The sequence below is a fragment of the Gallus gallus genome, chromosome 9 (assembly GCF_016699485.2).
Source record: "Gallus gallus isolate bGalGal1 chromosome 9, bGalGal1.mat.broiler.GRCg7b, whole genome shotgun sequence".
Lineage (NCBI taxonomy): Eukaryota > Metazoa > Chordata > Aves > Galliformes > Phasianidae > Gallus > Gallus gallus.
Window position 1 is genome coordinate 730,802 of NC_052540.1, and position 27,357 is coordinate 758,158.

A 27,357-nucleotide genomic window follows, 5' to 3' on the forward strand; every position below is an offset into this window, starting at 1 on the left:
GTATTGCCCCTCTGAAACTCTTCCACATATATGTCTATGTATGTATAAACATACATCTATAAACACGCACACATTGTCTATCTGCGTGGGAGAGTTAACCTAATTTTTAAAGCATGCAGAAGAGTGGAGAGAATAAAAGTGGAAACCTTCTGGTTTTCATTATAAGCTCTTAAAACTAATTAAACAAAAAGCTGACCTTACTTTTATTCTTTTCCTTAAATTAGTGCACGTGCAATGGTGAAAGTATATCCCTGCTTGAAGATTTTGAGAGCATCTTAAGAAGTAAAAGGTATAAAACGTGACTTGCTCTTCTGACATCACTGACATTTCTATATACACCTGTCTCTAGAGGAACCCCCTCTCCTCCCCTTTTCCCTGTTGATTAGGGAATGTTGTTGCCTCTGATGCCATGAAAACGGTTGTTGAGGGTCCTTGTTCCTTTTCATTTGTTCTCTTCTGTTTGGACCGTGTGAAGCATTCTAGCCATGGAAAGAATATACAACATAAAGCTTAGTCCAGAAATGCCACAGACTCTAAAAATTGAAACACTCTGGCTTAGGAAGTTTAGTCAGTGATGAAATGGTTTAGTCAAGTACATGGTATGAGAAATAATGTCCTGGGCATAATGCCTCACTGGAAGCAGGGCGGGTTAGTAGTGCCACGGTGCATGGAGATGGGGTTAGCAGATGTCTTGGCTGAAGCTTTTCAAGACAGACTGGTTAGTAAGCAGACAAGCCCAGTTTCCCTGGGGCAGACAACACCCGTGCTGCTCTTGGGGAAAAAACAGTGTCACGCACTTCTATTTCTAGATGTGCTGTTGTGTATGAAACACTTGTTAAGGAAGAATGAGCAAGGGTGGTTATTTGAACTGCAGAGGTAAGAACTCAAAGGGGGTTTTATTTGGAAGTGTTTATAGAGAAGCAGGAAAAGAAGAGGCTGATGTTGTCGATCAAGGAATAGTAGAGCTCTCAGTTCTTCCCCCAGTGGTTATTGGGTGGAGGGCACAAGGAGTGTCTGATGAGTCTGCCTGCAAATTTGTAGCTGCAAGCAAGCCAGAAGTCAGGACAGACATCAGAATCTTGTTAACCTGGTTTCTACTGGTTTGAAATGCCAGGCAGGTTTGGAGGGCTGCTGTGCTAGGCTATCCTCGTCAGCTACTGAATTCAAACCTGGTACAAACTGATGCTATTCTTTTGGCCTATTACACTGATTGCACAAGTCTTTGGAAGTCAGGAAAAAATATTTGATAGGCAACTCTGGAAATTGTGCAGCAAATAGCATCAGAAATGCAAACTTCTCCAAACATCTCTTTCTAGCCCCATGGGATAGGCCCTGGCAAGAAGGCAGGCGCTGGCAGGACTGCTGCTCCCAGTGCAGAGCAGATTCTTCTGTCCTGGGACTGGGGTACCAGTTCTGGGCTTTGGCAGTCACATCCAGTTTGCCAGCTACAGCACCAGGCAGTGGCGTGCTGCCAAAAAAAACAGGCGTCCCTGCAGCACTGTCTGGCTGCATATGCATCTGCACTAAGTGTTCATTTTTTTGTCCAGCAAGTGACATAGTCTCCTCAACCACAATTATGGGGCTCGCTTCAGAGAGTGGAAGTGCTGGAAAAGACTGGCAGGGCTTCTCCTTTGAGACCTTTCCACTAACAGCAGTTCTTTCCCTCCCCAGTTTTAAGCATGGAAGGAGAAAAGCGGGGATGAGTGTGGGAAATCCCATGGCTGTGGCACTGAGTTAGCTCCTGCGAGGGCAGAGTTCATTCCTCAGCTCTGCTGCAATTCCCTGGGCAATCCGAACATGTCAGGGATTTTCCTGGGTCTTAGCTCCCCGTTGCTAGAGGGGAAGCACTGTACCATACTATAGAAATTCTCCTACATTTCTCCTGTGGTCTTTCTTTGGGAGCTACTCGAGCAGGAACTCAGCAAGGAGCTCAAGCAAGAGTGTGGCATAGAGAGAATCTTATAGGTTGAAAAGAGCTCTGGATAATAGTTTAATTAAAAAGAAAGTACAACCTCTTTGGATATTTTCTATTTTTTGTTCTACTAATTTGCATTTTCCTACATTGATAACCCAGGAGCAGGCATTTTGTCTGCAACTGTCATTCCCTGTTCTCTCCCAAAGTTTCCTTTGAGCTGAGAGGTCACTGCTTCAGGAAGTGCCCCTTTTTGGACAGCAAGGTCCAGGCTTTGCAGATTAAGCCACATCTGTTTTTTCATGGCTATCTGATTCAGAGCAGATTTTGGCTAGGAAAGAGAAGGCAGGAAGGAGCCAAGGTTTCTAGATTGTTTTAGGTTTCACTCAATCTTGGCAGTTTCTCTTATTTTATACCCAAGTATAAAATGGGGGTGCTTCTGTGGGCTGTTTCTTGGGGAGATGAAACATTGCCTCCGGGCACTATTGTGGTAAAGATGGTGATATTATTGCTGTCAGAAATTACAGAACAAGCTCCTGCCAAAAGTAGACTTGTAGTGAAAGCCCCAGGCATTGCCAACACACACAGGGACAGATAATGGTAATTATATAGTTAAAGCATTTTACGTTGTCTTGCAAATGTTCTCTCAAAATTAGGCAGTGTGGGACAATGCATTCTTTGTCTCCAGCCACTTCTTTTCCATCAATTACTGTGGTGTTTCACACATACTCTCATATTTACAGCTGGTCTTAAAGTGGGTTGGATTTATCAGTCCTTATCTGAGCCTGGGTAAGATAAGTCCTGAACAAAACTTCCATCCATCTCCTGAGATGAATGCAATCCAATTAGACCTCTTTATGTGTTCAGGGAAACATTTTTTAAAAAAATGTATTATTTTCAGTGCCAATTCGTACTTTTGATCAGGTCTGGAGCTGGCAGATCTGCTGGAACGCTGCACTTGTCCATAGGTTAATACCTCCAGTGCTAACTTGTGCTCATGAGATTTGATTTCTTGTTTACTTGGCGCATTTAAAAATATCCATCACTGCTGGGATGGCATTCACAGCCATAGCGGGTACACAGCAATTGGTCTCCTGAGGCTGAAAGGACAGCTCAGCTAAGGGGAAAGATCAGCCTGCCCTTAGGAGGAAAACAGGCTGGTTTTCATGTTTCCTGCCTTTATTTTCTTTCTTTCTGTTTTTCTTTTTCTTTAAGCAAGATCACACGCAGACATTTGCCAGGAAAAAATCACGGCTTGTCCTGCCCATGGAAAAAGACGCACGGTTTGATTGATTGCTCTGGGGATGTTTGCTCTACACTTGGTCACGTTAATGCCCATTTTGTGCCTCCTGAGCCTCCTTTCTGCCTGGGCTTCCTCCCTGCTGGATGTGCAGCCAGTCGGGCTGTGCCGGCGGTGCCTCTGTTCCACCAGCCGGCATTTCAGCGGTGTTACGGCTGTGCTCCGTCCAGGTTGCACACAGTCCCCTCAGGGTGACTTTGCAGGCAGAGCAAAGCCGCCTCTTTCTCACGCACTGCACTTGTGCCTTTCCTTATGGTCTGAGGCTGCTTCCTCAGACTGTTCCTCTTCCAGCATCCCCCCACAGTAGGATTTTACTCACCTGATTGTCTGGGGCTGAACCAGGCTCTCATTTGCCATTGGGATTAGGTGTGTCCAACAAATCTGGACTAAACTCCCCCAGGTTGTTAGAAATTTGCAGTTCAGCTCTGAATCCCGATGCAGGTGTGTCCTATTGAAGATCTCAGTCCTTCAGCCCTTGTACCTTCTGACAGTTCCACTTGAAAGGGAAGTTTCCCTCTGACTTTGTTTGCTCAGTTCCCAGAGCCACAGCAAACAATTTAAAGGAACAGCTTTCCCTTTACCCAGGTAAGTCAGCACAAACACGCTCTAAAAGTCCTTTGCACTGCTTGTGCCAAAGGTTTAATGATAGGGCTTTGTAAAACCTCTCATATAAAACTGGGTGAAACTTCTCTTCAAATCTGCAAACTCAAATACGTGGAAACAGCAAAAGGCATTTGCTCACACTTTTCAGCCCCGCTGGCTGAGCTACTGCTCTTGCTTTACATTATTTCCAGCCATTTGAGATGACAAAACCTACGTGCTTGTGACTATTTTTAGCCTGTCAGTTTTGACATTTCGTGTGTGTTCCCATACCTGGGCTCTGGGACACCTGGGTTGTAGTAGACCCAGCCTGCAAGGCCTTTTGTAACAGTTCATCCAAATGCATTATAATTTTCTCCCTTGAAATACTTTGATTTCCAATTCAGGTTGTGCTTACTTTTGCTATGCTTGCAGGTGGGCTTGCTTAAATGAACGTCTCTCTTCTGCAAACAGCTTAGAGCCCAATGCTTCGAAGGAAGACCAAAAAACCCACTTCCTGCACACACCTATGCAGTGCTATTCTTAGGAGACAGCTTTTTCTTCATCCTGGAACTCCTTCAACTCACCTGCTATTTGTAAGCCTGCAGATGGAATGGCATAAAGCATCGTATCTCCTGCTGAAGCTGATGCTAGTCTTTCCTATGATTTTTTTTCTTTTTTAAAGCTCACCAGGCTTGCCAACTGCCTTGTTGTTTTAATTGGTCATAACATTAGCCTGTTTCTTGTAATAGCAACTGCTTTTTGCCCACGCCCAATCTACTCTGTGGAAATCCAAATATTCATTCAGTAAGGCTCTGGTTAATCTGTTGTCATAGCTTCTTGGCCACCAATGCCGCTGTCCCTTTATATCAGCTGAGGGCCTGGCCTTGGCATACAGGGCTGTCAGCAGTGACGCTTGTAATGATTACTCAAAATCACCATCAGACTGTGCCCTCCTGCTCTGTGAGCTAGCGGGACATGAGCGCATGGGATGTGCTGTCGCAAGAGTCACTCCCAGGTGGACCTCGTGCTCCAGACTTGTTTGTCAGCGTCCCCAGAGCTGGGAGGGGACATAAGGAAAGAGGCTCCGGTTTTATTGCACTTTTCTGTCGTTAAATTGCCCGAGCTGTCCCAGAGCAACTCCTCATCGCTTCGCTGTTTTGAGAACTAGATAAATCCTGCTTCCACAATCCTCTTTTTGTGCGTAAATCTCACCGTCTCTCTTTCTGCTTTCTAAAGATTGCCGTCCGTTTGGTTACAAACATAAAACTTATTCATTTCTTCTGGTCCAAATGAGAAGAGTGAATGACAGAAAGGTATACCGCATATTATAGGCATTGGACATTGCCTTTCATGGGGGACAGAAGGTTCCCTATGATGAGCTCAAAGCTCACTGTGGAGGGTCAGAAAGCAGACAGGCCTATGGTAGGGTCATGGCGGTACTCCTTGGATAGAGGACGTAAATGTTCGTGATTTTGCTCAAGTCTTTCCACGAGGAGGGGAAATACTAAGAGTTAGGCTGTGATTTACTGGAAAAGTGAACGTTTGCATGAGTTACATTCAGTATTATTCCTTTGGCTTTTTCTCGGTTTTGTTTTTGCTAACAGAGCAGTCAGCCCCCAGGTCTACAGGACTCTGCACAAATGATGCCATATTGCCTAACACCTGGAGGGCAGCCCATAGTGTTGTAACTGAAAATTTGCAGAACAGTGTAATTCTCTCTCCTACAGCCTAACTCCACACAGGGCATCTCGATTTCAATGTTAGCTGGCTGATGACAGCTGCCACGCTCTGTAGCTAAGCCATCACACAGAACTACCCGAACCTGCCTGTCTTCCTTACAGCTTAACAAACCAATGGGTTCAGGTTTAAACATTTTGAAAGGGAAATATACACCAACAGTTTTTAATGGACTGTGTGTCACTCTTGTTAATTACAGCATCTCTTGTTTCCCTACTTGTTTTCACATACACTCGCCAGCACTAGCTTCTGAATTCTTAGCCTTCGTTTGCAGCTACTGCTATATCTTTCCTAAGACGTGGCACCCAAAAGTGAACATGGTCCTCCAAATGCAAATGCTCCATTGTTCAGTATTCTTTCATTACATTATCTTCTGCATTATTTTTATATCCTCTTATTAATGCACCCACACACCCCATTTGCATTTTTTAACCTTTTTAAAAACGTTTTCATTACAACAATCAGATATAAAGGTGATGAAGTAAGTGTGGAATAACAGAAATGACAAGCTTGATTCTCCCCAGTCTTATCTTAAACTTCACTGTGCCACTGATTCTGATTTACAGCAGAAGGAAGCAGGGGGGATCGAGCCCAGCACATCTGTACTGAGAAACCCACTTTGTATAGATGCTTGGGGAGGAAGGGTGAGGGCAGTGGGGACTGGGGGGTGGCCAGAGGCACAGCCACCCTACCGCCCAGGTTCTGCTGCTATAGAGCACAGAGCGTTGCCACCATAGCATGTGCTGCGAGCCACATTTGGGATGGGCCTCTCTAAGGAGAAATGGACAACCAGTTTTAAGCTAGAGCCAAGCAAGGTGATCTGTATGAAACAAGCATGCTTTTATGGGTTGTCTGGCTGCAGAAGCAGTATGTGACTCAGAACGCCACTTGAGCAACGCAGCCGTTAGCCGGGGAGCAGGAAAAAAGGTGAAATCCGCAAAGCAGTCGTTCACGTCTGGCTTTCTGGCACTCTTAGCAGCCTTCCCAATGTCTTTCCTTCTTTTTTAATTGTCTCTGTTTTGCTTGACTCTGGATTTTCTCCAGGACTCGCTGCTAGAAGTTATTATATCATGGATATCAATGCCTTTGTCTCTTGAGGAGTTTTCCCTTGTGCTGACTATTGTTTGATTCCAGATAGAACAAAATGCAAATGCCCTCAGGCTCCTTTTGTGTCCCTCAGTTAAGGCAATACTTTGCTTGCCCGCTAAGGTGAGGTTCATAAATATGGGGTGTGGTTTTATGATGCAGCTAATTTGCTCTAATGGCTAGCTGCCAGTCAGGGAGGTGAGTCTGCTCCTTGTGTCAACAGCTTCGTGCTCCTGCTCCCTCCCCTGCTGCAGATCCAGCTGCTTGTCTGACTCCTGCTGACGCAGTCCAGGACGGCGACCCAGCAGAAAACTGTTCACGTTTTTTTTTCTTCTTTTTTTTTTCCTAGATTAGTTTTCTGCCAGACTGACATCCTCTGATGGCTTGCCAAAGCAAAATGAGCATCAGCACTGGCACAAGAAAGGAGGCAGTGTTGCTCAAGAGAGAGGGAAAATGGTAACACAGAAGAATTTAATTAAGTTGGTTGGTTGTAAATCCACACCCTTGGAACTCTGTTTGGCTTGCACAGATCAAAACCACAACTGCTATCAAATGAGTAGGCCTTGCTTTCTCCTGTTACGTTACTAGCAAGATCTGTTTACAGGATGATTGTTAGTATTATTTTTTTTCCCCAGTAAACTGGGAGACAAGAAGCATTAATGGCAGCAACGTTAACAGTAGAGAAGAGGGTAAAGCAAGAGAAACAGCAAGGGAAAGGAAAGGCAAGCCATCTCTAACAACAGCAGCAGTACCACATTACACCAGCAGCACAAGGTAGATCATGAAAGCGTTTGCTTGGCTGCTCCCAGCAGTAGAAGCTGCAGGTGCTGCATCTAAGCTAGGCAGACCACACCTGGGAGAAGCAACAGCGTTATCCTCTTCTCCCTCAGCCTCTCACCACGTGCTGATACCCCAGGTTCATACTCTCTCCTGCTCAACTCTGCTCATTGCTTCATTGACTGCAGCTGCTGGGGTGAAGGTTGGCACTGGTAACACATCCACATAAGCTGCTGGGAACTGCATCTGCGTACACCAGCATGTTGTTCCTGTACTACTGCCTGGAGATTTCTGTGTTGACCTATTTCTTCATCTCAAAAAGGTGTACTGGTGGATGGGAGGTGGGTAGAGCCACCAGAGGAATGTATCAGGCTGACACAGAAATTTCACCTGCTGTTATAACAATTTTCTGTCTTCTTTCAGCAAACTTTAATGGTGCTCGGGAGCCCTATGAGAGGATACACTGCAAGCCTGTATGTAGGGATTGAAAGAACTTTCCCCTCCTTAGCATGAGGGGACAAGACCAGGATATGACAGTATGCTGAATAGTGTAACTACCAGCAACAGCATAGTCCTGTCAATCCATGCATGTAGAAACATGTTAATTACTATGAACGCTTAAAAATCTTTCCCTAACATTTGTCCTGCTCACATGGAACCTCCCCTTCTATGCAAAGCAGGTTTGCTATTTAAATATCAGCTTGTGTATACATGCTAGCTGCTTCCCAAGGGATCCGAGACAGCTGACATCGCTGCCAACATAAATAATCTTGCAGGTTGGTGACAAGTTGGTGAGAGTGTGGTGATTCTCCCTTGTCTTGTATTCAATAGGAGTGCTTTTCTTTCTTTCTTTCTTTCTTTTTTTTTTTTTTCCCCTCCCTTTGACATGACTTCTAGGAGGCACGAAAGAGGTATTTCCTTTTCTTTTCCCTTTTGTTTCCCCCCTCTTTATTCTCTACATAACAGTTGGCATTGCTGGGAGCTAAAAAGGTAGATATAACATTTTGGAGGTTCAGGTAGGAGTATGTGTAGTCCACAACCAAACAAACATATGCTAAGAAAAAACAAAGCTGCTTCATGTAATTCCTCTGTACTGCTGAGAAAACCTGTGTTATAAAGCACAGAAGCTGCTGCCAGGCTGAGCTACGTTTTGAAAGCAGAACTTGATGGATTGTTTAGGAAAGCATCTACAGAGGAGGCTAAAAATCCCCTTCTAAGTTTTGGTATGATGCTCACGCTACAAGAAGAACTTTCTGTTTCTTGCATAGTTTAAAAAGTTTATTCCAGTTGACAACTGGATTAAAGTAACTCCTTAAAGTGCCTTTTAAGTCTTGAATTCTGAATGTTGAAAAGAGCCTTTTGTTTAAGATCTCTTGTTTGACTGGTCTCGCTGATAACATTCCCTTCTGACTTGACATTGAGGCTGGTATGTTGGTGCTGCCTGGCTTGTAAAGAGAACCCATGCCCTAGATTTAGTGCAGGACCTGTTCTAAGGAGGAAGCTGGAGCTAGAGCTCTCTGATGCTGAATTTCAGTAGAAATAGCTACAGTGATTCTATTTAACTAGGAGGGAGGGCTTGCACATTGAAATATGCTGTGCAGTATTTTGGAAGCAGGCTGGGTCTACTATTTCTTAGCCCTGTACAAAAGGAACGTGGCTTCTCCTGATCCCCATCTGTGCAATATCCCAATTGAAGTGTTTTCTTTTTGTTTAAATGGAACAAAAAATGTATTTTAGGACAGTGCTTGGCTAAGTTCTATATTCCTACATGGAAAACACTGAAAGTCCAGGTGTGATACTGAATGGAGAAGGGCAGGACTTGGCTTCTTGTGCCTGTCTTCAAAAGCAGAATTTTAGTTAAGTTATGAGCTTCGCTCTCTCAGGTTCTTTTGTTTGTCCCTTTCCCCAGTCTCTCCCAATAGGTTTGTGTGTTTGTTTGTTTGGGACCTGTCTGGATTCCTGCAGGAGTAAATGTACTGCTGTTTCTTCTTAGATCTGAACTTGTTAAGGATAGGTTTTTAACAGAAGCTGAAACCAGTGGAAATGTTATCCTCCTTAGACACTTTCTTGGAGAGGGTTAAAGCAAATAAACACGCGAGGGCCAATTCTCTTCTATATTTAAAACAAATACACCAACAACAATCTACCACCAAGGAACCACACAAAGCTGCCTTGGAGGACTGAGTGGAAGGACAAATACCTGCTCCTGGGGACTGCCAGCACCTATTCCTTTCTGCAGCTTGGGCTCCTTCCGGGCCTCACATCCATCACAGATTCACTTTGTTGCCCACTGCTATTTATTTTGACTCTTCTGGGGCACTAGAAAAGGTCTCCTCTTTGGAAACCATTGCAGCTATATAACTTGCAAATTCTGTGTAATGGTTTCCTCCAGTTTAACTCCCCCTTTTTCTCACCATGCCCTTCTTTCTCCCTGTCTGCCCACATCTACCTGGAGATGTGGTACTCAGGGCAGCAGCTGCCCCGGTGCTTTGGAGAGGAACTGCAGGTCAATGTCAGTGCCCTGAATAGAGCACTTCTCAAGGGTGCATCCCCTGGCAATTTAATAGACTGGCCTGTCTGATGTGAACTGCTGCAGTATGAGCTTCTGGATGCGCCTCGTGACTGTCTTGATCATGATTTGGTGTTCTGTTGATGATTTGCAAATATTCTCTCTTATTTCAGAAGAGTGTAGCTGGCACTTTACCTTTGAAAATGTGTAGAGGTCAACAGAAGGATCAATTATTTTTCAACTGGCTGGAAGATAGCTACAGCAGCATGAGTTTTAGTTCTTTTTGTATGTATATCAATAGCCTTAAGCTGTTTTAAGATTCTGCATCTCTTTAATTCTGTGTAACACAGGCTGTTGTGGCTCGATCTCTGCTTGAGGATCCACCAATGAAGAAGACAGAAGAAACTTAATTCTGAATTTGAAGTATATTTAACAAAAAAGATGGCGGAGTTTCTCTACAGATGGGTGGGTTGTATGAGTGTATATGCATACAGACTTAATATACTCCCTACATACAGGATGTGTGTATACAAATGTATGTGTATACGTGTTTACATACACACCTGTTTAATCTCTGGATAGATGGAAAAGTCGTGTAATTCTGGTATTTTCCTCAACTGCAGTTGCAAGTGCTGTGTCCAGGAACCCTGGGCTTGTTTCTATGGCAGCCATTCACAGCCTTTTAACATCCAGCCTTCCCCTGCTCCCTGCTTGGCAGTCAGAGGAAAAGATGAATATTGCAACACCCCCACTGAGCATCTCAGTGCAGGGGCGAAGGTCAGGGGGCAGAGCTGCCTGCAGGTGGCAGGACGGTGCAGGAGGGACTTGGCTCCTGTAGGCTGCTCTGCTCCTGTGCTGCAGCACAGCCTCTGTGGCACTGGTCTCTCAGCTCTGCATCAAGAATGTATGGGTGTAGCCTACATCTCTGCCACTGTTTATTTTTCATCCCTCTTTCACCCCCCCCCCCCTCCCTCTTGCCCTGCCCTGCAAAAAGATTACAATATCAGAATAGCACCATGAGCAGGAATGTTATGGAACCTGTGCTGCACTAGATAGAGTGACTAATATCTCTTGAAATAATCTCCCTTTAAATAGCCTGGAAGTGCTCTGATGAACTTCTGTTTTGGGAACCACAAGAACACAGCCATGGTTGCAGTCTGTGTGAGTAGCCAGACCTGTGCTGCTATGCAGTGAGCAACACCGTTATTTATCCTAGGAAGGTCTTCCTTTTTTTCTTCATGTTGTTGCAGGGAGAGCTGAGATCAGATCCCTGGTAATGTTTCTGTATAGTAGCTGCTCTGCTATGTTGTAAGTGGCAGTGAGGAGGGAGTAGTATTCCATTGAGACAGTTCTTTCCCATGCGGCTTTGCACCTGAGCTGCGATGGGGCTGTGGCTGGCTCCGGTCTGTACAGCTGGCTTTAGCTGAGACAGTGCAGATCCTGAGTTATCAAGACAGCCTTCAGAAACGTGAGGATCCGATGCACACCCAACAACCACTACAGCACTCTCCTATTTGTCTAAATCTCAGAGAATCTTCAGTGCTCAAGACAGCATTGCAAGTCTTGCCTCAGCTGAGGTAGGAGGCATTTAAATTTCTTACTCATAGTGTATTGTCATCTTATCCCTGCCATCCTACCCACTCAATGCGTCAGAGATCTAAGGCCTGATTTTTTTTTTCCTTTTTTTCCCCCTTTTTTTTAAAAAAATGTTTTCATTTTATTCCCCATCTCTCTGACATCTCTGCTCTGCAGAGGGTTTTCAGACCTTCAGTTTCTGGTCCATCATATGACAGACTTCTTTATTTCCCTTTTCACCTCCCCTCTGCTTAAACGTAACTCCCTTGAGCTAGTGGATTTTTGCCAGGATAAATCACTTCCCAGGGGAGGTTTGGTGCAACAGGACATAAGGCTGAGTGGATCCAAGGAGAGGTAGAGGGCAGTGAGGCCCCGGCACTGCTGCCCAGAGAAGTGTGGGTGCCCCATCCTTGGAGGTGCTCAGGGCCAGGCTGGATGGGTTCTGGGCAGCCTGAGCTGCTGGGGTGCAGTCAGCCCATGGCAGGGGGTGGGACTCGGTGGGCTGTGAGGTATCTTCCAAGCTAAGCCATTCTGTGATTGTCTTGCTCCCTAATGTTGTTTCTGACTTGCTGTATGGATGACAAGCATCCCACTGGACCAAAAGTCCTTCCTGATGCCTTACCCATTAGTAGCTCCATACTGCTCATCCCTTTGTTTCCAAGTTCTGCAGTGCCCTTATGAATCTGTATGTGGTCCCACAAGTCCCCAGGTGTGCTTCAGGCATGCAGTGGCCCTTCCTGTCCCTGCAGTACCCAGTCCATAAGTCCTCTCGTTCTGCCTTGGGCTTTGCCTGGCGCTCTCAACTTAGATGCAGCTGGCTGACATCTTTCAGACTGTTTGTGATTCTTTTTGGGTGAGGATGTTTTCCTTCTTTTTGCATGCTCTGAGCTTACCATCCTTAAATAGAGGCATAGCTAGGGCCAGAGATTGCTTCAATGGCTTGTATATGAGGCTCAAAGTTCATGTTTGGCAAAGTAGAAGTTCTGTTCTGGGTTTTGGAAACACCACCAACAAAGGCAATAATGAGGGGAAAATGCTAACATGTCTGATCATCGTCAGTCTTTTGAATTACAAAGCAAACCCACAAAGATCTCAGCTTGCGAATTTCATTAAGAAGAAACAAACCACAGGCGGCTTTTTTACTGTGTTTAGAGAACTTACTTTACTCCAGTAAGATCAACCAGGCTGTTTCTGGACGAAGTCTGATCTGTGTTGCTGGCTGCTGTGCAACATGTGGCTCTTCTTCAGAAGAGCGTGAAACTGAAAGCAGCAGGAATGACGTTTCAGTGCATGTCAGAAGACACTGAGCAGGAAGAGCAAGGAGGGCAAAAAGCGGTGGGATCTGTTCCTGTTGTACTTTGCTGAGCTGAGTATGGGTTAAAATGCAGTGTGTTTCTGTCTCATTCCCTTAGCACAATGGCTTCGTTTCCTGTCCTCAAGCAAGAGATATTGTTCCGGAATGGCACGTGGAGCTATCGAATTCCAGCCCTGCTCTACCTGCCGCGTTTCAGCATCATCCTGGCATTTGCTGAGGAACGAGAGGATGTGGTGGATGAGCATGCCAAGCTCATAGTGATGCGCAGAGGCACATACAACCCAGCCACACACCATGTTCAGGTACCAGTTGGTAAGGAAATGGAGGAGACTGCCCAACTATACTGCTACCCTGTTCCCAAAGGACAAACAGATCTCCTGCTCAATTGTAGCCTATGAGTAATGTGTTTACCTTTATAGCTGCTGGGATTCACCCCCATGATTGCCCAATAGTTGAGGAAATTAAGTGGGGCAGCTGTGGTAGACTTTTCTGGGAATGGCTCTGACCCATCTCTGTAGAAGCAGAGGGAGACATGGGACACAAGTCCTGCTGCAGTTGCAAAGATGCAGAAAGGAAGCAGAAACGAGGAGTGTCACAGAGATAGGGAGCAGTGAATTAGCAATCGCTGGCTATTATTTTTTTTTAATTCATCTTCCTAGAACTAATTTCTGGTCTAAAAGACAATTGAGAACAGCTAGACTCCCCACACAAAAGTGTCATCTGGTTTGTCTGTGCCAGCGAATGGGCTACCTTATTAATCTACCAGTTGTTATTATTGTTAACAGTTATCTTGCTGGGTAATTGGGGGTGGTGGATACTCTATTTATAATCATTTCTTGCATTTGCAAATGCACAGAAGTCTTTTTTTTTGGGGAAAAAAGTGTCTTTTTCTAACTCAATCCTTTATCAGAGAATAGTAATCCTTTAACAGGGACCTCTTAAGAGCTGGAGTCTCTCTAGCAGAAGCAGACTCTAACTGCACCTGCAGCATCATATCCTTTAGGTAACACTCAAAATGAGGGAGTAGGAGTCTGAATGTAAGTGGATTTATCAGTGTGCAGTATGCTTCAAGAGGGCTCCGTTATCTAGCTGACTTCCTGAGAAGCACTAACAGACCACAGTGTCTACAAGCATGTTTTAACCCTGGCATGTCTGTGTCCTATCTATATTGATGAGAATTGATGAGAATTTCTTACAATTCAACTACTCTTTTTTTGTGTGTCATCAGACACCTGCTGCATTGAGATGCAGTTATCAGCTCCTCAATGAGTAGTAATTTAAAAGGATATAGCTCACCTGTTTGGCCAAGTGTGTGAGTCCTGCATCATCCAGGTAATCTTAGTTTCTTTTAATTTACATCTGGTGATGCCTGTTTCATACTCTATCCCCAGACTTGCTTCTCCTCAGTTGTTCTCAAGCTCTTCTGTAACTTTATCTGAGCATCCTTACACTGTAACCTGGATTTATTTGTTTTGCTCTTGTCTCTCTTCACTCTGCCTTGGCAGTGGAGCGGCATGGAGACCATTCTCAGTGCACAGCTGGAAGGTCATCGATCCATGAATCCCTGTCCTGTTTATGATGAGGTCTCGGGGAATCTGATCCTGTTCTTCATAGCTGTCCCGGGAAAGATCTCTGAGCATCACCAGCTCAGGACAAAGATCAACCTGGTACGTCTCTGCTATGTCACTAGTGTGGACCAAGGACGCACATGGAGCCCTGTCCAGGATATCACTGAGAGCACCATCAGCACAGAGTACAGGAACTGGGCCACTTTTGCAGTGGGACCAGGTCATGGATTACAGCTGTCCAATGGGGCCCGGAGCCTTGTGATTCCTGCCTATGCCTTTCGTATCCTTGACCCTAAGCAGCACCCTGTCTCTTATGCCTTCTGCTTCATCAGCTATGACCATGGAATGACGTGGGAGATGGGGAACTTTGTGGGAAAAGAGAGCGCGGGGGAGTGCCAGGTAGCCGAGGTACACCGCTGTGGCATGAATGTGCTCTACTGCAATGCTAGGAGCAACAGGGGAGCGAGAATCCAGGCTGTCAGCTACAACGGCGGGGTGGATTTTGATGAAGGCCAACGGATTGAAAAGCTTGTAGAGCCTCCCTCTGGATGTCATGGAAGTATTGTTGCCTTCCCTCCTTCCCCTGACGTCTGGTGCCAAGATAGCTGGTTGCTGTACGCTCATCCTGCAGACCCACACGGCCGAAGAGATTTAGGAATTTACCTCAACAGAAGCCCTTTAAATCCAGCACGCTGGACGAGGCCAAGCATCCTCTTCAAGGGCTTATGTGCTTACTCAGACCTGCAGTACATGGGGATTGGGCCAGATGGCTCACCCTTGTTCTCTTGCCTCTTTGAATATGGGATCCATCATCAATGTGAAGAGATAATCTTTGTCATGTTCACTTTGAAGCAAGCCTTCCCATCTGAGTTCTGAGTCTTGAGCCTTTTCATCAGGATTCTTCTGAAAATCACCTTTGCTGATGCTTCTTTTCACTATCACCTCTCATCTTTCAGCAAAAGAATTTTTGTACTGTTCCCACACCATCAGCTGAGCATTGTCTTGTAGCATGTGTGCATCATGAAGTCTATTAAACATGCTAAAACTAAACACGCTTGGCCTTGTTTTCTATTGCCTGTTCCTCTTCTCGTCCTTCCCTTTGGCTGCCATCTTAAAAATCACATGCTGAAGGCAAGCATGACTTTCATACGGGGGGTCTCGCCTTAAGTCTTCCAGTAGCCTTGAATAGAGATGCACGTGCTGATAGCTCAGGCACTGTGTGAGAATGGAGGGCAGCTATTTCATGCTGAGCTGTATTTATGACTTGTGGTGAAAGTGCTGCGCAGGACACTGGGAGTGCTGCCCTGCATGTGCCGTTATCTTCAGAAAACTGTTTTGCCTCCTGATGGGTGCGCTCCTTCTTGCAGTTGTAGTACTTGCTGACAACTCCATCCAGCCTTCTATTGGCAGGGCTGGCTGCCTTTTGCTTTCAGAGAGGCTGTGGGATGCCATCGTCTTGAAATGTTCCCAGCCCACTTCTGTACTGGATTTGGGGGTTGCTTGCTGAGTTCCCAGGCCCCTTAGGGACTTCTTCATAACTTTGCCTTCTCCTTACTTCCCGTGCTGTATGTTCTTGCTTATTTGCCCTTTTGCTTATGCTGCAGTTGTTAGCTGCAGTTTCTCACGTGTACCAAAACCACAGCTTTGTGTGCTTCAGAGGTTCCCTTTGCATGGACAGTGAGAGTGGGACCTATGCGGGACCCCCAGCCCCATGGCTGGGGACAGGGCAGGTGGCAGAAATGGCACTAACAGAACTGCAGGATCAGGACGGGTCTGCAGAGGGAGCTCCCAATTTATAGTCAGGGGGGAGATACTTGCTGGTCTTTCTAATGGGAGTGTTAAGCTACGATCCATGCAGCAACTTCTTATCTCTGACAACCCAATGTCTTGCAAGCATGGCTGTTATTATTATAGAGTATTACCAGCAACGGGGACAGTGTATGAAACAAATAACATTGCCTCGCTTCCAGAAAATGGCAAAGATGTAAATGTCAGAGGAGCATGGGAGTGCTTGAGCTGGAAGGCTTTCAAGAATAGACAGATCTTCAGCAGTTTTTGGAAGGGAACAGCCCAAATTTGTAAGAGACAGACTATTCTGAGGCTACGCTGAGATTTGGAAGGGGGCAATGCACTGTGAGTAGACGAGTGACCAGAAGTGAATAGGCCTGAAGGGCAGTGCGTGGAGCCAGGGCAGCTTTGCTCATGCCTCTGGAAAAATTATTTCCAAACCAGCCTGAGCTTGTTTGCTGATTGCTGAGTTTTGTGTGTGTGCACGTGTGGAACAGCCCCAAGGAAAATGTTTGTTTGCTCTACTGTTGCAGAAAAATACCTCCCTTTCATCTGCTTTGGGGAGCTCTGGCAGGTCCTGCAGAGTCCTTTGCACTGTCACTGCTTAGGTACGTGAGTGTCTGCCTTCTCAGCATCCCCCTTTGCTGTTCACTGCTTATAGTTTTCAGAGACAGAAAGAAAAGGTCTCCTGGTTCTTCTCATTCATCTAGGCTTGTTTCGGGGTACCTGGAAGCTGCAAGTATCAAAGGAGTGAAGAGATCTCGTGGCCTTCCCAAATATACCTGCAATTTCTTGAGCCTTTCTCAAGCAGCAGGTCAGTAATGTGCTGGGTTGCAGAAGCAGCAAAGCATGCAGAGTTTCAATGAACCAATACTTAGTGGCTATTATTCATCTGGTTTTTAGTTATAGGCCAGAATCTGAGTACACTTTCATGGCCAGGAGCCTGTTGGTGCCTAGTGAGGGAATGCAGTAGTTAGACTTCAGCAAAGCTAACAGCTCTCCTATTAATTCAGCTTCCCATGTCAAGCATACTAAGAAATCCTTTTGTTTCATGACATGAAAATACCTTTCTGGTCATTTTTCATGTGGTCAAGCATAGCAGTGCCATTTTTGAAGGACAGCACAGCCTGGATATGTGTAGGATTTTGGGGTGATCACTGTAAAACTTGAGTGGTGCTATGGGCAATATTTATGCACTGGCACTGGGCAGGCTGGGGAGTTTGCAGCCGGCTGATAGAATACTGCCCAGCCATCTGTGGCAAACACTGGTCAGATAAAGTATTTATTGCAGTGTCTGAGAGAAAGCTTGGAATAACATGTCAACATGGGAAAAAATCATGTTTGCTCTGTCTGTAGACTGTGAGCACTGTAATTTTGGATTAGCCAACATCACAGTGCTTTGGCTGTGGCCTCATTCTCTGATGTAAGTTTAAGTGAAATACTGCTGCTGCAGCTATCGTATAGCTGCTGTTGAGTCTGGGTAGGATCTGCCTGACAGCTGTATCCATTATTCTTTTGTTTTACAAGGGAAGCTCTTACAAGATGCTTTATCTCAGCTGTGGGATGACAGTACAGCTATTTGAAGTGCACCCTATTTCTTGTGTAAACTTGCAGGCTACACCTGTAGCATCACCGTGTGCACTGTATTCCCTGGATGTGATCACTGCACTCTCCCTCTATGGCAGACAGTTCCACTCTCCTTCTCTAACCTGTTCGTCCTCAGATCTGCTCACCAGCCTTCTCCAACACAGACACGAGCAGAAAGAAGTACTTGCTGAACAGTCTCTTGACTCTGCGTGGCACAGGCAGTTACTGCTGTCCTTTGGGAGCAAGGCTGCTGGTATGTGCATGTACTCTGACCACACAAGGATCAGTCATTCTCCAGCACTGCACCGCTCACATGTAAGCACTGTGAGATGGAAGTTAGCTGCCATTTCCTCTTCGGGCAGAGCTGCAGTTGAGCCGCTGAGGATCACAGAGCTCTTTATGTTAGGGGATTAGGATGCACTTTTTGAGCAGCTGGACCTGTCCTGTGCTTTCTTTAGAAATGCACAAACCAAGCTGCACACCTCACGGCCATAAGCATTGCGTGCATTTGGATCCCATCCCCTTGTTTATGTCTCCGATAGGCGAGTTGTGTGTGGTTGGATAGGGATGCAGACATTTGAAAGAAATAGCTGCAGTGTCCTAAAAGCTGAAGTCAGTGAAGGATGGATGGGAGCCCAGTTGATCAGTCCTTCAGCTGGCTGACCATGACTAGTGTTTCTCTGTCACCTTGTGTTCACTTACAGTAGATCAGAAGCTCTGCAAGGGTAGTGTCCTTCCAGCAGTATTCATTCTGTGCATCAGCTCTGTCCTCTGTGTGTCATCATATGGATCCATCACATGGAGAGCACTATGAGGTCAAGCAGCTGTTTGACATTGCAGCTTTCTGCTGAAACAGTGCTCCAAAGAAACTGCTGTGAGCATCAGACATCCCAAAGAGGCGACGTGGGTGAGGCTAGAAGCACACTGTGGCCAGGCAGGACCATCAAAGGAGCTACACAGCCTCTTTGCAATACACAGATACTCTTCTCAGTAGGGAGAGTAGGGTTTGCACCCACACTGCAGCTTGACAGCTATTGTTGATTCAGAGCTACTTCACAGCATTCAGTGTCAGACTTCACTTAGGCAACTGTGGGAGTCTGGCTTCGAAAGCCTGTGTAGATCTGGGTGAAGCTGCAGGGCAGGTCCTGCTGAGCTAATTTTGGTCTGCAGACAGTGCTTGCTTAGCACGGACAGGAAGCCCTGCACATTGCAGTTCTGCCCATTTAGCAGGCTTGCGCAGTTCTGAATTGCCAGTGCACTCACTTTAATCCCAACAGCTGAAATCAAGCTGGACGCTGTAGAGTCAATGTCTGGAAAACTGAAGGTGCCAGGAAGGCAGATAGGGATGGATGCTGGGCTGTACTGCTTCCATCTCCCTCTCAGTGCCCACAAATACTGGTTTTGCTTTCTTCTACCTGCTATGTGAGAGGGCAGCACTCCTGCATGTTGTGTGTGATCCGCAGCGCTTCTGGCTCTGGGAGCTGAAGGCTGCGCAGAGCTGCGTGCTGTGCATGGGGACTCTCCTGACACACAGCCCCATTTGGCTGCTGCTTTGGATTACAGCTCAAATGTGGATGAGCAGAAGCACTGCCTTCAAAGGCAGAGAAACTGGAGGAGAGCAACCAAAGTTGCTGTGCAAGCAGCTCTCCTGCAGCCACAGTGTTGCTCGTTGCAAGCATGCCTTGTTGCTTTGCCTTGGAGATGCAGCGCTGAGCATGCAGCACAGATCCTAGACAAGGGACAGATGTACAGACAAAGAAAAGGGAAGTGAAAGTCCCAGTTCTCTTCTCTGACGCAGGTTGCCAAAAATTACTTTGCTCTGTCCCACCTTTGGGGATTTAGAGTTGGAAGGACCTTTAAGTCTGCCTCACGGTGGCTGACAGGGAGCTTTGGTCAATAACTCCCAAAACAAATCCTGCTTTGCTTTTGTGCATGGAGGCACGTGGGGATAATTTATTATTGTTATTATTACTATTTGGGTCTTTCAAGTCCCTTGCCGAACCCCTAGCTAGATGTGAGGACCAGACCATGCAGGAATGAGGCGGTCGTTGCTAAGGATCCTAATGCGCAGGTTGTTTTCAAGCCAGTCTGGGTTTTATTTGTTCCCCATGGAGACCTGTCACGGGTAGGACCGACAGACAGGAAAAAGATGGAAACCCAGAGGGTCTGGCAAAAGACCATAAATAGGAAGGCAGACCACAGACACCTGTGGGACTGAATTAGAGGGGGAGCAGGAAGGACCCCCACGTGGGGTTTTGATACAGAATATGGAGACGTGAAGGGAAAGGCAGGGAATGTGGGCTCACCAGTCGCTTCTGTTGCAGCATGGAGAGAGAGCAGGGGCTGCAGGAACGTGTCATGCTCGCTCTCTGAGCTGTTTGAGTTGAGGAAGTTCTCCGCGGCTGAGTTTCCTTTCCCTCTCTGTACTACTGAAACAGGAAGCTGGTGAGCTGGAGCTGCCTGATCGTTACACACAGACACAGAGGCAGCTCTGGCAGCTCCTGTACTGGCATTCAGGTTTCCTCCAGCTGCAGCCATGGATCAGTGCTGGTACCACGGCAACATCACTCGCTCCAGAGCCGAAGACCTGCTCTCCAAAGTAGGCAAGGATGGCAGCTTCCTTGTGCGGGCCAGTGAGTCCATTGCTTCGGCGTATGCACTCTGCGTGCTGTAAGTACCCTTTCAACTTAGCGCTTCACGCGGGCGCTTTTTGTCCCTGCTCACAGAGGGGTTACCCCTGCACCCAGACAGCCACTGTGCTCCTAGGAAGGTGCAGCCCAGCAAAGCATGGCTGCTTTTCACCCGCTGGGCCACAGGGTAGGGTTGGGAGCTGGCTGAATGAAGGCAGGCTCTTCTGCTGCTGTACTCTTTGCGCTGCTCTTGCCCCTGATCCAAAAGGGCAGTCAAAGGTGCTGTCGCTGCGCCCTGAGATAGAAGAACCTCTTGACTTCTTAGAGCCTGAATCGCCCCTTGGGTCATGTATTTACATGTAACAACACAAACGCCGAGCTCGGTACCTCTGACACATGTTCTTGCTCTGGTTCAGTGTGTGTTTAACCCAGCACCCTGTACAGTGCTGTGTCCCATTCAGCGAATGGCGTGAAGAAGTCCCTGGAGCAGAGCACGGTGCACTCAGCACAGCACTGAGTCTGCCTGCCCCAGTAATGTGGCTCATGGGATAAATACTGTCACGTAGGAAATAGGGAGAGGAGAGGAGAGGAGAGGAGAGGAGAGGAGAGGAGAGGAGAGGAGAGGAGAGGAGAGGAGAGGAGAGGAGAGGAGAGGAGAGGAGAGGAGAGGAGAGGAGAGGAGAGGAGAGGAGAGGAGAGGAGAGGAGAGGAGAGGAGAGGAGAGGAGAGGAGAGGAGAGGAGAGGAGAGGAGAGGAGAGACGTGCTGGCAGCCCTGACCACTGCCTTTGAGTTGGGGCTGAGCACCAGAGAGAGGGTCAGCTGCCCTGGGTTTGCCGGGCCAGAGGAGACTGAAGGCAGCGAGTAAAGTCTGAGGACCGAACTTGGCATTACAGGGGATGAGGCAGTCACTGCTTGGGAGAGACCACGAGAGCCTCTGTGGGAGCCTTTTCTGCCTGTCAGATTCTGGATTAATAACAACTTATTTCCCCCCCACTGCCCATGAAACTACCAGTAGGTTTCCCAGTATAGCTTCTTTCGGAAGGTGCGTTTCTTGCGGTGGTGGAGGCGGTGCTGCCATTTATAACCCTGCTCTAACTGCTCGTCTCTGAGGTCAGGCTTCTGGTGACAGCATATGCTGCTGCCGAGGGCTGTCTCTGGCAGAAGGCACGGGGCTGGGCAGCTTCTCCTTGTACACGGGTGTTCTGACAAGGGCTGAGGGCACAAGTTGCCACTCAGGAAGCGTTCTACTGTAATAGGCAGCTGCTTCCATTGAGCATTTTTAGTACAAATGCTTTGCTTTGTAACCAGCACACACACGCACAAAAGATGTCTTTACAGAGCAGTGGTGGAGACTGCAGAGAGGGAAGGTGTCATAAAAATGTCTGCTAACGTGCATTTGCATAAGTTTTTCCATTGTAAATGTTTTTGCAGCCAACTTTGAAAGCCTTTGTGGCTTGAGAGACGTGGGATCAGGAAATAGGAACAATATAATGACCAGGACTTTCTGAGCCGGGAGCCAAAGGTTATGTTTTTAAATCCATTCTGAGGTGGCCGACACGAGTGGTTTGATTAAAGAAACAGGGAGCACCCAGCTTTGTCAGCCAAGAGCAGTTGGGTCTACCAGCAGCAGCTCAGCATCTGAGAAACGGCCCGCAGGCTGCTGTCAGCATCAGTAACGTCCTTGCAGCTGACTCTGGCCTGCAATGAGTTTGTGGAGAGAAAGGGTTAAGGGCAGTGAATAAGCCTTTCCCTCTGAATGCCATCCTGACAAAGCACACAGCTCTCCCGAAGCTGGAAACTTCCTTGGAGATGTATGGGACAGCTCTGCTGTCCTCCCCTCTCTCTGCTGGTCACACTGTCCCATAAAAGGCAAGAAGCGAGGCCACTTTCCTCCTCTTTTTTCTGAGCCCCAACTGTTATTCTTGCCAACTCATGGAGAAGCAATGGGCTAACTCAGCCGAGGGGAATGCAGGAGCAGCAGTACTTCCAGAGAAGAGCTTACAGCCTTAGGTGCAGGTTTGGGTACCTCCCTGAGGACTGTTCCTTTGAGGTACCGTTTCCAGCGCCCTGGGGGGATGGCATCTCTCATAGGATGCTTAGGCAGACCTCGTTGTGCTTAGGATCTCTGTGCGCTTCCAGTATGCACATTGTCACCTGTGCATGAGGGTCAGTAGGAGAGAAAAGGGAAAGCACAAGCCTTGTCCCCTTCCTTCTGCTAGCTGGCTGAGGGAGCAAACGCATCAGGAAGTAGTTGAGGAGGTGTTTAAGTTCAGGCAGATGTTGTATTTATCCCCCCCCCCCCCCCACACACACACACAGCCAGGCTGAGCAGCAGTAGGGCAACTCTGAACTCATACCCAGTTTCTAGGGAGGACCTGACATGTGAGAGCAGTTGGGGCCGTGCAGCTTGGCAGTCGGGACGCTGAGGAGGCAAAGGCTGAGGGTCGAAAATGAGGAACGCACCACAGCCTCCATCCACGTGCACTAAGCTAGGGGGCTGCTGGAGGGGACCCGTGTTGGATCCTACACAGTGCTCCTCCTTGATCCTATCTTACCCAGCAGCTCATGGCTTGCTTTTCTACTACTTCAGCTGCAATCTGTTGGCGAGTGTTACGCGAGCTGCCTCATAAGGCTCTGTGTGATGGGAACTTTCATGGAGGGTCCTTCACTGACACAAGCACCATTAAACTGGTTTGTTTATCAGTTCCATAATCTCCACTCACAAAAGTTTTCTCTCATCAGCTGCATGAGCAGTTCTGCTTAGCCCTGTTTGCGTATCAGAAGGAGGAAATGGTGTAAGAGAACTGCATTGGCAGATAAAACCAAAACTGATACCCTTTCTGGAGACATACCCTCCTCTGGCTCTGTCTGCTCTGGGCTCGGTGAAAGGAGCAGAGCTGTGTCAGTCCTAAGGTGCTCAGGACTGTGTCCATGGCTTCTTCCAGCTCCCTGGTACAGCAGCTCCTCAGCTGTGGATGAGCAGGTGCCTGTGGGATGGTATTGCATTGCTTAGTGAAGCTCTGTGGGCACTTCTGCGTCCTTGGCTATCGATGCCATTAGAAGGAGGTTCATATGGGTACATGAGCAAATCCTCCAAACACCCAAGAAAAGTCAGCTCTAATTTGTGAATGATTTCATTTCCAATTGCTTTTTGTGACTCCCTACAATCTGGGTGGTCTCTCTTTCTCTCTCCTGCCTGGAGTGATTCTGGAAAGCGTATGATGAGTAAGCTCACAATGACCTCAGCCCACGTTTCACAGTGATCCTGAGGGTAATGCAGTGGCTCTGATACAGGCAAGGAGGCTCTGATAATGGATTCCAGGTTTTCCTGTGTGAGGAAGGTGTTGAAACTGGCATCCTTCATTGACTTGAAGCCACATCATGTGTTTTAACAGAACGCTTTGCAGGTAACTTGAAGGGTTTGAACAATCTGTTGTTCACTGGAGAAAAGGCAAAAGTCTATTTTTCAGCCAGCTTTTCCCCTATAAGCTCCCCAGAGCTCAGCAGCTGCTGAGGAAGGTCGTGCTTACCACATTACAGCGCTGCTGAGCCTTTCCTTCCTTGCCCGTGGGCTCTTGCACATTGATGTGGCACTCCACTGGGCAAAAGCCTCTTCTACCCTTCCTTAAATAAAAACCTAATTGAATGTAACTGGGACAAAACAATAGTTATAGCTGATGTTACTTTGGAGGCTTGAGGGAAATGGAGAGAAATGTTTAAAACCCTTATGCATGAAGCTTTGTGTGTGTCCAGGGACCTTGCAGTATCTCCTCTCGTGGGGAGGAGTGCTACAGTGCAATTCATTCCCTCTGGAGGCAATCTAACAGCATGTCCTCTGATCTGTTCCAGGTTTCGGAACTGCGTTTACACCTACCGAATTCTGCCTGATAAAGAAAAGAAGCTGATTGTGCAGGTAAGCCACGCTGTGGATCATTCAGTCCCACAAAGATGCACTTAGCAATACTTGCTGTGTGTTTTTCACAATGGTTCTAACGCTAGGAGAATAGGCCATAGGGAGTGAAACGAGTGCCCCACGCCAGCACGGTGCTGCTCTACAGTCCAGTGGCACTGCCATGTTTTAGGTAACTGAAAACCTCAGTTTAGGGAATACCTTTTCCCATGCAGCTGGCTTCTGGTCAGTACGTTGTGGGTCTTTTCACCCCAAAATCACCACACAGTTTACTTACATTCAGAAAGTGCAAACTGAGTTGTAGCCTCAGGATACAGGAGGTACCAGGACTGAGGGCAGGAGTTTCACATCTTCATTTTATTCCTGTTTTGCTGTAGGATTGCAAACGAGCCACTTTCCCTTCCTTATCACCTCTCAGGCCTTGTTTTCTCAATCTAGACCATGAGGGGTGGGTATGGTCTCTTACAGCCCTGAGAAGTGGGCATGGATTTTGTAGGGAATGAAATGGCAATCCCTTTTCTACCCATTTGCGCCAGTCTGCCTTGTTTCTCGGGGCGGACCTGTGGTTGTTCAGAAGCACTGCAGCCATGGAAATCAGTGTTTCGTTCTGCTGTAGCAATGGGCAGCTCAAGTGCTGCTCAAGATTTATGAACGAGCTGAAGGTGTGATTCCATTTTGCTGCTGCTGAATACCGAACGTGGCTTTGCACAAAGTCAGGTTGAATCAAACTGCTGTCAGTCAGCTCAGGCTCTCCCCACTGCGTGCAATTCCTCATCACCCCACAGTTCTTTGTAGGGTATTGTTTACAATTAATCGTATCCTCATCATTTCTGGGAAGAGATAATTGGACTGCCGGTGGATTCAGCAATATTAGGTCTCCGTTGGGTCTTCCTGAGTGAAACCTTTTGAAATCCACCGGATTTTTTAAGGAAATGCAGTCCACCGTAAATGCAATCGAACTGATTCATACAGTTCTCTTGGGACTTGAGGTCTGATTGTGAGGGATTTCTGTTGTGTGTGATGCAGAGGTGTGGTGGTACCTTTGGCTTCCCAGGGGCTCTAGGTTAAATATCAGGGGCAGGCTAAAGAAAGGGTATTGTTAACTCATGTTTGGAATAAAGTCCACAAGGGGCTGGCTTCTTCTGCAAGGGAGAGACTTGGATTGCATTTGAGGCTTACAGATTTCATGTGGCTGGCTGCTTTTTCTTGGTACATTGTTGGGCCAGGCAACTTTGCTTCCTTGTCTGTTGAGTTCTGTAAGAGACAAAATCTGTTCTGTGCATATTAAAGATCCATATTTTGGAAGAACGGGTCTCCTGTGTAAGGGATGTGAAAGCTGCTAAGTAGGAAGAGTTTAACATTTTGCAAAAAGTCCATTAGGAATGAAGTCCTATCGAACTAGACCACGTAGTACATAGACACAGCAATCAGGAGATCAGTTCTGGGTTTGAAATAATAAAGAAAAGGTGCAGTACTGAACCCTGAGGTCAGCCTGGCTCCAAACAGGGGCTCTGATTGTGCAGTGTGACCTTTTTCGCTTGCACAGCACTCCTTCCTGAAGCTCCTTCCTGTCCAGATCCAGGTGGTGTCTGTCAGTCGTTTTCCATGCTGAGAGCAGGTTCAAGGAGATGTGTAAAATGACAGCCACGCGTGCAGCACTGCTGACATGACAGCTCTCCCTCTGCTACTCTCTGGTGGCTTTTTCCTCTTTAAAGCTGCAAGTTATTTCACATTTTCTGGGCATTGGTGAATAGATTTCAGTTTTCTTTTCTTAATTAGAGCCTGGTGTGGCATCGGTGGAACGATGCTCTGTGCTACTGTTTGCATGGTTGAATTAACTTTTCAGTACTGGTGGCAGAAGGGGAGGTGCACATTTTTGCATTCAGAGGTGCGTGGTTTTGCATTCAAACTGATGAAAAAATATTTGCATACATCTCTTGAGCATTTGGTGACATGCAGTGTGATCTGCCATTGGCTTCTGCACTGCAGCAGCCGTACAGCAGTCAACATGGCCAGGGCTGCAACACCCCTCTTGCCTGCCTTATCTGTACCACACTGTAGTGGTTAACAGCCATTGAGTTTTTGTCCCCTCTCTTCTTTCCCCGGGGCTGCTGAGTTTCCGCCTTCCATTAACTGAGACATCCAAATGTAGGCAAACAGATCCGCGGCTTGGATGAATCCGACCTGCATCCTGCCAATGAAAACTTACTTAAGGAAGAGGGGTAGGGAGGACAAAAATCCTTGCAACAGAGGATCTGTTACAGCGAATAGAGATCTTTGTCCCAGCCTGAGAACAATTAGTCATCAAGATCTATCTGCTAGCCTGCAGTGTCTCACCACGCCGCAAACAGGAAGAGAGCAGAAGCAGTAGAGTAGCACAGCAGCCTGGGGGCAGGGATGTCAGGGTGGCAACCTGCTGCCCCTGGGTTAGCATAGCTGCTCCCTGCCCATCTGTGGGAAGAGCCTCTGGGGTGCTTTGTAGGAACAGATAGGAATTTCCCTCGCCTATAGTTAATGCAGAATTGTTGGAAGTTTGGAAACTGGATGAGCGTATTCGTAACAGTGCAGAGTGCAGGAGTAGCAAAGGAAACCTTGGAAATAACAAATCCAAACTAACAGCCAACTCGGTCACTCTAAGCCAGGCATCTGTGGTCAGTTCTTGCCATCTGGTAAGAAGGTAAAACTTTCCTACACTTTGTCATTAGTGCCTCATGTGTATATCGAGCTGATGTGCCAATGGGACCCTCATCACTTCTCAACCTGAATTCCTTGTCGTCTTAGCATCTCAACCAGGGAGAGTGCTACTGTTTCCTTTTTCCTAACAGGGAATTAAGTCCTGATCTGTTAAGGAGGATTGGGCTGTCAAACCTAACTTTAAACAGTGTCCTTTGCTGGCTTTCCTAGGTCCAGGAGATGTGTGTGTACATCAGCGTTCATCTCCTCTCTTTCAGCTGTGTGTTCCAGGCTGCTTGTAGTTAAAGCTGGGTTTGCACCTTTGTAGTCAGTGAGGAAGAAATAGGTTTCTGTGTCTTGGTTTGTGCTCACATGTAACAGGTAGCGCTTGGTGGGCCGGGTCTGCA

At 47.0% G+C, this 27,357-nt stretch overlaps 3 protein-coding genes across 16 annotated transcripts in view; 2 read left to right on the forward strand and 1 right to left on the reverse strand.

The window, feature by feature from the left end:
- NGEF (neuronal guanine nucleotide exchange factor) overlaps positions 1-4,575 on the reverse strand; it is a 46,770-nt gene extending 42,195 nt beyond the window's left edge. For 2 of the 4 annotated variants that reach the window (XM_040705513.2, XM_046898369.1), the window contains exon 1: positions 3,532-3,718. The gene's annotated coding sequence lies outside the window, so the exon portion shown is untranslated. Of the gene's footprint in view, positions 1-3,531; positions 3,719-4,378 lie in introns of those variants that run through there. The other 2 variants (XM_046898368.1, NM_001389357.2) reach the window with 2 other exon arrangements.
- The window catches only part of NEU2 (neuraminidase 2), a 34,913-nt gene extending 19,502 nt beyond the window's left edge, over positions 1-15,411 (forward strand). For 8 of the 11 annotated variants that reach the window (XM_025153536.3, XM_046898701.1, XM_046898698.1 and 5 more), the window contains 2 exons: positions 12,891-13,095; positions 14,299-15,411. In XM_025153536.3, the coding sequence (XP_025009304.3) occupies positions 12,891-13,095; positions 14,299-15,237 (1,144 nt within the window). In that variant the 3' untranslated portion in view covers positions 15,238-15,411. Of the gene's footprint in view, positions 1-6,892; positions 7,074-7,644; positions 11,481-12,890; positions 13,096-14,298 lie in introns of those variants that run through there. The other 3 variants (XM_040706012.2, XM_015301748.4, XM_046898703.1) reach the window with 3 other exon arrangements.
- A 4,769-nt stretch (positions 15,412-20,180) lies between these two features.
- Positions 20,181-27,357, forward strand: part of INPP5D (inositol polyphosphate-5-phosphatase D) — a 44,894-nt gene continuing 37,717 nt past the window's right edge. The window contains exons 1-2 of the mRNA XM_025153529.3: positions 20,181-20,406; positions 24,217-24,280. Of these exons, the coding sequence (XP_025009297.1) occupies positions 20,273-20,406; positions 24,217-24,280 (198 nt within the window). The 5' untranslated portion in view covers positions 20,181-20,272. The remainder of the gene's footprint in view (positions 20,407-24,216; positions 24,281-27,357) is intronic.